This window comes from Cryptomeria japonica, chromosome 3 (assembly GCF_030272615.1).
Source record: "Cryptomeria japonica chromosome 3, Sugi_1.0, whole genome shotgun sequence".
Taxonomy (NCBI): domain Eukaryota; kingdom Viridiplantae; phylum Streptophyta; class Pinopsida; order Cupressales; family Cupressaceae; genus Cryptomeria; species Cryptomeria japonica.
Genome location: NC_081407.1, coordinates 323,267,570 through 323,279,905, shown reverse-complemented (window position 1 = coordinate 323,279,905; position 12,336 = coordinate 323,267,570). Strand labels below are relative to the sequence as shown.

The 12,336-nt window shown below is 34.3% G+C and overlaps 1 protein-coding gene across 2 annotated transcripts in view; it reads right to left on the bottom strand.

Annotated features, from left to right (window-relative positions):
• Positions 1–12,336, bottom strand: part of LOC131035954 (uncharacterized) — a 176,000-nt gene that overhangs the window by 42,893 nt on the left and 120,771 nt on the right. For both annotated transcript variants that reach the window (XM_057967742.1, XM_057967743.1), the window contains one exon: positions 5,645–5,747. In XM_057967742.1, coding sequence (XP_057823725.1) covers positions 5,645–5,747 — 103 coding nt within the window. The remainder of the gene's footprint in view (positions 1–5,644; positions 5,748–12,336) is intronic.

The following is a 12,336-nucleotide window of genomic DNA, read 5'->3' as shown; positions in this document are numbered from 1 at the left end:
CCATTCCAAGAATCTAACCAAAACCTCGCTTTTCTCCTATTCCCAATCTTCCAAGAGATGTGGTTGGTAACCAAGTCTCTACCCTTCAACATAGAGTTCCATATGGCTGATCCAAACGGGGGGTTAGCTATGGTTAAAATCCTCTCTGGTATAGCATCATCCAAATACTTGTTTCTCAACACCACTGCCCACAAAGCCTCTGCTTCTCTATACATTCTCTAGATTAATCTGGCTCCAAGAGCTCAATTCTAAATCAAAATGTCCTTGATTCCCACTCCACTAGATTCCTTTGGACGGTTCACAACATCCCATGCCAATAACGAGATTTTATGTTTTTCATTCGCTCCATCTAAAGGAAATTTCTCTTAAAAATAGTGATCTGTGCCAATTTTTTGGTAATCTCTATTGTTGATAGAATGTAGATAGGAATATGAAAAAGGATAGACTTTAACATGGTAAGCCTACCTACAAGAGCTGGCCATCGCCCCTTCCAGTTCTCTGTCTTCCTACCAAAATTCTTTATGGTCTCACTCCACAACTTATTCCTCACCATTCCATTGAATAGAGGCACTCCGAGATAAGTCGATGGGATCAATCTGATGGCAAAGCCTAAAATATTGGCAATACGTCTTTGCATTGATGGCCTAGTATTAAAAAAGGAAATGTTGGATTTCTCCTTATTAATTGATTGACTCGAAACAAATAAATAGTTGTCCAATAACTATCTAATATTTGATGCTTTTGTGATAGGGGCTTGGCCATATAACAATGTGTCATCAACGAAGAGCTGATGTGAGAACGGTGGCATAGTTGGAATAACCTTAATTCCGTTCCAAATACCATTTTGCAACATAGCTTTGATCTTTCTACTCAAGGAGTCCACCATCTCCCATTTCAGACGGTATGGCTAAATAAAAAGTATTTTGGGAGTTATTATTATTTTAGTGGCCAAATTAATATTAAATCATTAAATGGCTTATTATAAAGTTATAATTTAACTTTATAATTTCACTTAAAGTTGAGGGTCGAGTCATCACTGAAAGGGGGGCATTATTACAATTAATTATGGGGTCCAATATTAATGAGAAATTAAAATGATTTCCTAAGTTTAAATGTAATAACATTTTAAATGTTATATAAAAATGCTTTTTACAGGAAATCGAACTTCATGAGATATAAGGCTTTGCAAGAGAAATCAAACTCATTATGTGATTAGCATTTCTCTTGAAAATTGTGAGTTTTGGGGTTTGTGGAGAGACAAGGGTTTCCTGTAGATTTTCAGAGATTTTGGGCATTGGAGAACGTGCACTCTTCATTGTCGAAGCTGCCTGAGGTTGTGAAATACCAGCTGAGGATAGCTCTCAAGGTTGGCTTCATCCAGAAGTCAATAATGTGCAAATTGGGGATCTTTTCATAGAGTTTTCAACAATCTTCTTGAATCAGATTGAGGAAATACTGGTAATCAGCAAAGGGAGAAATATTTGTGACAAATCACTAGCAACCGTACTGCAGATTTCAAACATTCTCAGCTGCAAAGTGGCGCCAAACCCTAGGTGGGCGATTTTGGTTTACAAAGCTTCTTAAAATCAACAAAAATTCTTGAAGGTGGCGCTGAAGTGGTAGAAGCCTAATCGCATCATTGGAAGATAATAAGATCTTTGGGCTAATCAAATAAAAAATTTCAGTTTCCTTATCTATCATTGTAATTGCTTTTTCAACTGTAGTCAATAAAAGACTTCTAATTAGTTGGTTTCCATATAATGTTTATGAAATTTTGGTTATTCGAGGTGCATTATTGTAGCAGCTTCCCATGTTTTAAGCATTTGTAAATACCTTGCATTCATCATATCTGAAAACTTCCAAAAAAGCAAATAAAAATCAGAAAATACAAAACCAAAATAAACCTGCATTCGCCAACAAAACAACAGAGAACCAATATTGAAGACAAGGGGTCTTTACAGCTGTGAGAACCCTTACTAGTTCTGCTCTGAAAACTTAGTTTCAACCTGTTGACATTTCGTCAAATGGTTGGCATGCAATGCCTAAGATCTGATTTTCTGAGTCTATATGTGTTTGTTTTGTTTGTATTTGAATGATTTGCAATTCCAAAACATATACCAATACATAAAAAAGATAACCGATAACTTGAATAAACAAATAATGAACATTCAACCCTTCAAATGAATTTTTATTGCCACTATATCAGGTCTGATAACAATGCAAATCAGGTCTGATACACTTTGTTTCAGATTACAATAACATGCACTATTTCAATATATTTACTTCAGTTCTATAAACAAAGATGGAAAATTCTTTAATCTTCATACCCGAATGACTGAAGTCAAATACTGGAAAGTCTGATATGAAAGAATCAATATCAGCGATTCTGAAGATCAGTGTGGCAATGGTAAACTTATTCATGGACGCTAGGCATTGATTGTTGAGTTCTGAAGAAGAATGGCACAGAACCAACAATCAAATATTCTTCAGCAATAATCTTCATACTTCTGATCTGCAAATAAGTATTCTCTGAAACACTTGCCAAGAGGAAGGTACTGTAGCAATTACTGTTCAGATGTACTGTAGCGTCACTATTCATGGGTACTGTAGCTATTTACTATTCAGGCCACCTTCAATCTGCATCATAGATTCTTATTTGAACTAAAACTTCTATCATTAAGTTTAGCAGCAAACTCTGAAGATGAGTTCACCTCTCATGGAAAGTTGGGGTTTCGTCCAACCTTCAAATTCCAAGGGATTTTGTCCTTAGAACAATCTAGTCACTGATTTCCAGCAACAATGAAGAAATAGCTTCAATGAAATAATCTCATAACATGCTCTTGAAGGAAGACAAGGTTTGTTTATAAAGACTCCTCAAACTCCAAATCAATCTCCATGCTCAATGTGGGATAAATCCTCCTGTACTTTTAATTCCTCCTTAAGGCTCGCTTTCCCATAAAAGACATATTAATAACATTTTAAATGTTATTTCATTAAGACTTAGGGAAAACATTTAATATTTCATTAAGACTTGCATTCATAATTAATTCCTCAAATGGCCCCCTTTTTATGATGAATTGACCCTTGAGTTATAACATTAAGTTATAACTTATATTATCACATTTTAATAAATAATTACCATTTAGGCCAATTAAACATTAATAACTTTTCGAATATTCATTACTTTTCAATCCCGTCTGAACCAGAGGGTCAATAACTGCATCCACTGCGCATCTGACTGCCTTACTAAAAATAGTAAGGGTCCCTCTCAATCAACCACTAACTTACTATAAATAGTAAGTATGTGGAACAAAGTCAAACGAAGGCCAAATTGAACCAAACGAAAAGCAATCCTGAACACTTCTGACCTCCGGAATGGAAATAAGCCTCCCGCACTGCCAACTAGGACCCTCTAACCGTCAGTCTTAGCCTACAAGGGCCAATAATAGGCTAATCCAACCATAAACCATATCATCCCAAAAAGGGGACATTACATGCATTATCCTAAGTCAACTTAAGTAAGGTGTAATTATGAGAAATAATTTACACCAACACTTATAGTCCCAACATTTTCTTTTTATATGCACACAATTCATCTCAGTTATGTTTTTATGGTTGCATCAAAATGGTGCTCTATCCATGACTCTGCTTGAACAAAGATGCATGAGCTTTAGTTTTCGTTGTTTCTCTTTAACTCTGAGCTGCGATATATACATGTGACTAAGCTAGTTACCAGAGTTGATCTCCAGCTTTGGTCTTCATCAGTTTATTGTTTACTTGAGAGGACTTTGCCTCACATGATTATATGTACTTGTACTCAAAGGATATGGTATGGGTTCTCTCTCTAGTTATGTTTAGAAAGCTTTGGTTTCATAGTATTAGGTTACTTTTTAGATCCTCATATTTTTTTACACTATAACTTTTATTTTAGTTTACCAATATTGGGTCACATCAGGAGTCCAGCTAACCATTGGATGTACTTTCGAGACCCATTGATCTACTGTGGTCATTTGTGGACATCAATGTAATATCATTCTTTCTTTCTTTCATTCTTCAATTTTGTTGATTTGATTATGTGTAATATGTTATGCTGGCATGCTGCTCAAATCTGAACATGTACATATTTCATTCCAGATTGTTATAAAGCAACTAAGATAAAAGAAAGAGGGTGAGAGAATAACATCAATGTTTTCTGAAAATTATCACATAGAAGTGAAACCCTCCAAAAAAATGCAATTAAACACATTTGATTGCCACTCAATCTCAGACACATGCTGTTTCAGAACAGCATGGTTGGGTTTTTGACAAAATAGTCAACACAAAATCAAACCTGGGATACCCACAAATTACACAAGTTTTTGAGAAACCAGCATGTCATTCACAGGACTTTCAAAACCCTCAGTTTTTTTCTTTATAAATGAATGGTTTTTCATTTTTTTCTGGTTGCTTCCAGCAATAGGTGCAAGAGATTTTTTACTATCATGCAGGTGCTGTAGGCTGCTGGTTGCTTCCCACAGCTATTGTAGGAAGTTGTCATGCGTCCACAGCTGCTATAGGTTATTAGTTGCCTCCTGCAGCTATTGTGGGTTGCTGGTTGCTGGGGTTAGTTATTTATCTAGTTATTAAAAATAACCTCAATAGTGTCAAAGATGATCAACCAGTTGATCGCAATCCAAAATGGATCACAGCTGAGGAGGATCCTTCAAGTTCAATTAGTAAAAGGATTTGGCTATTTTGAATGAGGCTTTGGATGATTTTGACCGCACTCATATGGAGGAGAACATGGATGTAGAGGCATTGACTTCTGCTTCACATTCTGTAGTCTTGGAGACTAGAAGTCACATAGGCTAATTGTCTTATCAACTTTTGTTTTGTGAACGTACTCTAAGACTGAAAATTTGATATTTAACTGTTAACATGAATTTGAGAGTAACTGGAAACATTGACTCTTTAATTATGTCTTATGTTAACAGTTTGATCTTCGTATCTCTTTCTACACACTCTATTTGGCATGAAAAGGCAACTGCATTTTTTTCTTCCATGTTTTGTGAGTATTTTAGCAACTTTTAGTTTGCTGTGTTTTTCCCATTTTAAACTCTTGCAATTGAGTTTGATTTACCCTTTCAGTTTGTGATGTCAATGCTGTGTAAATGTAATGCTCCAATGGATAATCATAGGTTAGGCATAACCTTATGTCTTAAAAATAACCAAAAACCTTTTACTTAAGGGGTGCAAGGTTAGCCATATTACCAATTATTCAACCACATTCTACATAGATCGTAATGTCACATTGCATAGCTTCAAACAAACTTCAACCAGCTTCCTAGAAGTTTGTGGGCTAATCTCCTTTTATTCACTCGTGCTAGTATAGATCATTGTAAAGGGCCAGACAAGCCACATTAAAGCCAATTCAGTACTTAATTACTGTATCACAAGTCAAAACTATGCAGCATTAAATAGCTGTTTTATGATAAAATTTGTTCTTATTCTATTTAAATCTATCTCAACCCTTAAGAGAGAACTTGGATGCAATGAAAAGCAAAGAGCTGAAAACTTTAGGCCTCCCAATATCAAAATAAAGAAAACAAGCTGTGATCAAGTAAGAAAGCTTTGATGAACAAATTAAGCTGATTGGAAAATATACCTTCTGCTACTATTCTCCGTACAAGTTCTGGAGAATTATCCATGTTACTCCCAATGATAAAAAATGTTGATCTGCACCCATTTTGTTTCAGAATATCCAGAATCTGTAGGGATAATATTATATATCACAACTGAGAACAAAATCAAGAAAAAGGAACATAAAAAGGCATGAGGGGAAAATTCAAGAATAGAAATTGAGCAAAATGATGAAAAACCAAATGGCATTGAAATTAGAAATATGCAAAAAACATCTCAACCAAATTAATCTCATTACTAACAATCCTATTGAAACCTTATTTTCCATAACCAGACACTTGGTTCCCATAACCTGTGCCAGCAAACTAGACACGTAATCAGTCTCTCATGTTAAATTTAATTTGCATGATAAGAGTCATGACTGTTTTTGGGATTGTAAAATGTGCTACTGGAATCAATTAGTCTATAATGATGTTAAATTGCACATTTCTAATTGAAGTCCAAGGCATGATTGTAAAACAATTATTTATCAACTAAATTTTATAATTGAATGGTAAATTGTCACTATGTTTCTCATGAAGTGTGTGCATAGGAAACATACTTTTGTGAATTAGTTAGGTGAATGTGATCAAAATTTAGAGTTCTATGTTGCGTCCTTATTTAAGTATTTATGGGCACTACAAATTAGAACTATGCAAAAAACATCTCAACCAAATTAATCTCATTACTAACAATTGTATTGAAACATTACTTTCCATAACAATCAATATAGATTCAAGAAATTGTGGTATAATTTTGAGGTATATAAACTGTTGATGTGTTTTTTAGGACACTTCGAACATAGGATAAAATACTAAGCATTCTATCCTCTCTTGAACAAAGAAACCTCATATGCTAAATAATATGATCAAGTGAGACAACTCCAAGGCTTACAATGCGAACAATCGACTTTAATGCTCGAGATAGACTCAGTCTTTATGATGTGATTTTGCTAGAATCACAAGGGGACTTATACTTATGAACACTGTTGGAATGTAGAATCTATACTAACTCACTTAGATAAATAAAGGACAAAAGGAAAGGGTTAAGAGATCTAATCTAATCCTAAGAACAATGACGATAAAGGATGATGCTTTGATAGACAAATTCCCTCAAATCCAACCTTGCTTTGTCATGATGACAACAACTACACAAAATTGATGCAATCTTCTAAGGAAATGGAAGATTTTCACACTACAAATACATCACCCAAACACCCAATGCTGGCACAATTTGAACAAATATCCACAATCACACAATGACATGGTTCAAGCTAGCTTTACACTATAGCTTACAATCAGCAAACCACAAAAAGTATGAACCAAGGAATTCATCACAATATCTTCATAAGCATCCACCATGATCAATGAACTTCAACTAAATTTGAGGAGTAACAAGAAACCATGCAAATTGTAGAAATAACACAAAGTTCCACCATAACTTCAATGAAACCAAGTATTTATTTCAACAAGTCTTGGCAACAATCTCTAGCTTATTCCTCCTACTCTACTGCTACTTCTATTTAACAACTTTTCTCTAACTACTAACTATTAACCTTTACAAATGAGATGACTAAGCCTTATATAGAGGTCTCTTTACAATTCAGTGGCTCAGATCGATCCAAGATCAATGGACGAGATTACAAAATGAAACGCTAATTAGGGTTAGTTATAAGTATAACTAACTTCATTCAACCAATGAAATAATTACATCTTGATGGACACAAGTCCTTTGAATGTCAACCAATTAGGAATGAGGTTAGGTATGTGAAACAATATTTAATGAATCGCCATGTGTCACTTGCTCCACCTCCTTGAATGAATCAAGTACATTGAACTTGGACGTCCTGATGTGACACAACTTGACTTGTTGAATGATGACTGGAGGCCACCTCAGCTTGCCATGTAGGTCATCATAAAGTGCTTGTGATTGAGCAATATCTCTTGACACTCAACATTATCTAGTTGCTCAACATGATGAAGATGGGGCATATTCCCAAATTGTATCATCTAAGTGATCAAGTTTCTAACTTTGATTAACTCTTCTAAAACTATTTGCTTCCTTGATCACACTTACATTTCATCTTCTTACTTGGGAATCTTGACCTTTAAGTGCACTATTCTTCATCTTGAATTTCTTGTCGTGGATTGCTTCCTTGTTGTACTAGCAGTGATATTGAATTTTCGGAGGAAATTCAAAATTGTGGTAAAGTCTTCTCCTTATGTTGATTCTTCTTCATGTTGCATTGCTGAGTCTTCTCACTCAATTCCTTCTCTTGCACACGTGGAATTCCTTGATGTCATGATGTCTCTCTCCTTCATGAAGTAAAGTCCTTAGTCTCAATCACTGTTGTTGTTGCAAAGCCTTTACATGTTGTGAAGTCCCTTCTTGATGTAATCTTGAATGCACAACCTCATTCCTCACTATCATTCTCCAATCAAACCTGAAAAAAGAAAATATATTGAATCTAGCGATGCAATAATAATAAAATGAACTTAATCTAACACACCCTTGTCACATCAAAACCTCATAAATCAAGTCCTAAAACCCCCTATCAAATCTGGAAATGCATTTTGTTGCTTAAAAACATCTGATTCTGAGTCTGATTTTCCTTCTATCAATCTTGGAATTCACCTAATTCTGACTTAAATCAGTCCTGTTGACCTCTGCTAAAACTTAGACCTGCCTTGAACTGATTTCAATTGCTTGAATGACAAAAATGACCTGCAACTTGACCTTCTACATATATGCAATCCCTTATGCTCTCAATCAGGTTGGCTTTCACATGTTTGCATTTTCCTTTTTTTGAATTTCAAATGTTAAATTGCCTCCCCTTAGGTCAACCTCAAGGATCATCCTTACCCCACACACTTTATCTTTAACTCCATAAGTCGGCCCAACCTCACACAATGGCGGACTTTAATGCAAGTCCTACAATTTGAATGGCAGATTTGATATCAGTTTAACATTCCCACACCAACAATGGCAGAGTTTAAGGAAGTTTTACATTTTTCACGATCGGAGTTTGAAACATTTCCAGACTTTCCACTCTAGAAATGGCAGACTTTCAAGAAGTTTTGCACTATTCAATGGCAGACTTCGCATAAGTTTGACACTTTTGCCCTTATGACTGGCAGAGTTTCATCAAGTTTTGCATTTTTTGCCAATCAAAGTAGTGGACTTTGTGAAGGTTTTACATTTTATCCCACCAACATGGCGGACTTAGAGGTTTGTCTTACAATTTTGAATGGTGGGGTTTGGAACAGGTTTTACAATTTTGAGCCCAAGATTAGCAACATTTAATAAAGTTTTACATTCTCCACACCTAAATTGAGGAAGTCTAGCATTTTTGTGATGGCGGATTTTAAGAAAGTTTTGCACTATCCATGGTGGACTTTGCATGGCGATCAACATTTTCCCTTCCAAAATGTGGCGGAGTTAGAGGTAACTTTGACATTTTCCTCTCCTTTCCTTGGCAGACTTTAAACCAACAACAACAATTTTGGGGAGTGGAACTTTGACATTTTCCTCTCCTTTCCTTGGCATTGGAATCTATGTAAAGGTATATTCATGATTGGTGGAAGTTTGGGAAGCAAGAGGTCTGAGAGCCTATCTGTAATATCCCCACTTTGAAATAGAATTCAATAATAAATGATAATAATATTCCCACTTTGAAATAGAATTTAATAATAAATGATAATAATATCCCCACTTTGAAATAGAATTTAATAATAAAATTAAAATATAAAATGATATAATTAAATATGATCAATTAAAATTTAATTAAGTAATGAAAAGTCAAAAGACATGAAAGGAAAAGTTGTGACTCCCTCAACAATGATATATAAAAGGGAGAAGAAAACCTCATTTCAGGGGGGGATAATTTGGTAAGGAGAAGTGCAGATCTGATTTAAATAAGAAGTGCAGATTTGATTATGAAAGGTTGTGTCCCTTTCAAATGGTAGAAATAATGAAGAGTTGCACTCTTTCAAAGGGTGATAATGGTGAAAGGGTGTGTCTCTTGTCAAAGGGCATACATGATGAAGAAGTGTGACCTCTCCCTCAAATTGAGAGATATAAGGGAAAGGAAATAAGGGGAAAAAGGGGAGGAGGGCGGACGGTGGAGAAAAGGTAAGGGAGAGCGGTCTGCGGAGGTAAGGTAAGATACAAGGTTTATTTATTAAATAATATAAGTGATACAAGGTTTTATTTAGATTAAATAATATAAGTATATTATTTAATATGTAATGTCATTATCATAATAATGTGTGAAACTCATTAATACTAGCTACTGAGTAATGTGTGAGGTTCGTTAATAGGTGATGTTAATTGTAATCTAGTGAATATATATATATATATATATATATATATATTCAATCAAACAAGGAGTAACATAATGATTATAAATATAGATATTGATTATAATAGATAGGTAATGAAAGAAGTTAAGGTTAATGAATGTAATTAATGTATATGTAATGTTATGATAATGAATACTTTAAATGAACATATTAATGAATGCTTTACAGATATTAAGGAATAAGTATAAACCGTATGTTAATGAATTTGTATTAACATACGTTAACGAGTATACGTATCAATGAATAGTAGGGATATAAATTAATAAATGTAATGTTCATTAATTAATGTGTAATGTTCATTAATATGTGATATTAATCGTAGTCTAGTGAATGTATATATATTAATTAATGTGTAGCATTCACTAGTCACTAAACATAGGTAAAAGATATAATTTGTTAATTGTTGTATACATAAGTTTGTGTATTAAGAAAGATTAGGAAGACAAAGGTATGTTAAGAGATGTAATGCATATGTAAAAGATGGAAGATTATATATATCTATGTTAATTAAGAATACATTAAGAATTCATGTTAACACAAGGGATAGTTTATGAACTGAAACTATTATGCAAATGTATGGCTTGGTTGACTAAAACTCAATCAAGAAGAGAAGGATCTGGTCAATTCCCCTTGAGGACTTGGATGATGGAGGCATCACCCAAGACAAGGTAAGGCAAGGGTCTTCCTTGGCTGGCTTGGGTATAAGAGGTTATACCCAAGACAGGACTCAAGGTCGGGCCGATCCCCTTTGAGGACTTGGATGATGAAGGCATCACCCAAGGCAAGGAATAGACAAGGGTCTTCCTTGGAGGGCTTGGGTGTAAGAGGTTGCACCCAAGACAGGATTCGAACTCATCTTCAATTTCCTGGACGGCTTGGAACCAAGGGGTTCCAAGAGGGCGAGCTTCACGGCCGCCTAAGGACATCTTGGAACCAAGGGGTTCCAAGAAGGCGAGCCTCACGGCCGCCTAAGGACATACTTTGTATGGCATTTGTATCCTTTTTATTAGATAAAAATTATGATTATGTTAAATAAGCATTGAAGTTAGATTGCAATTTGGATTACTTATATACATACATACATACATATATATATATATATATATATGTGTGTGTGTGTGTGTGTGTGTGTGTGTTTGTGTGTGTGTTTGTTATGTTCTAACAATCTGTTTTGAAGGTTAATGATCTCTAACTAGTAGGGACATTGCAATGGTATCAAAGCCATGATCCTGCCATCCTGCAGGGTAAAGATGAATCATTGAATCATTCTAGTCAATAAGAAGAAATCTGACAATACATGTATTCATGTGTATGCTTTGTGTTTGCAATTATCCATGTGTATGCTTAGTGTTTTTCAAGTGTATGCTCTTTGTTTTTTCTATTCATATTTGTAGATGACTTAGTTTGAGAAAGTTAAAATCTGCATTGCTTGAGGACAAGCAAATTTGGGAGGGGTGGTCTGTAATATCCCCACTTTGAAATAGAATTTAATAATAAATGATAATAATATTCCCACTTTGAAATATAATTTAATAATAAATGATAATAATATCCCCACTTTGAAATAGAATTTAATAATAAATGATAATAATAAAATTAAAATATAAAATGATATAATTAAATATGATCAATTAAAAATTAATTAAGTTAATGAAAAGTCAAAAGACATGAAAGGAAAAGTTGTGACTCCCTCAACAATGATATATAAAAAGGAGAAGAAAACCTCATTTCAGGGGGGGATAATTTGGTAAGGAGAAGTGCAGATCTGATTTAAATAATAAGTGCAGATTTGATTATGAAAGGTTGTGTCCCTTTCAAATGGTAGAAATAATGAAGAGTTGCACTCTTTCAAAGGGTGATAATGGTGAAAGGGTGTGTCTCTTGCCAAAGGGCATACATGATGAAGAGGTGTGACCTCACCCTAAATTGAGAGATATAAAGAAAAGGAAATAAGGGAAAAAAGGGGAGGAGGGCGGACAGTGGAGAAAAGGTAAGGGAGAGCAGTCTGCGGAGGTAAGGTAAGATACAAGGTTTATTTATTAAATAATATAAGTGATACAAGGTTTTATTTAGATTAAATAATATAAGTATATTATTTAATATGTAATGTCATTATCATAATAATGTGTGAAACTCATTATCATAATAATGTGTGAAACTCATTAATATTAGCTACTGAGTAATGTGTGAGGTTCGTTAATAGGTGATGTTAATTGTAATCTAGTGAATATATATATATATATATTCAATCAAACAAGGAGTAACATAATGATTATAAATATAGATATTGATTATAATAGATAGGTAATGAAAGAAG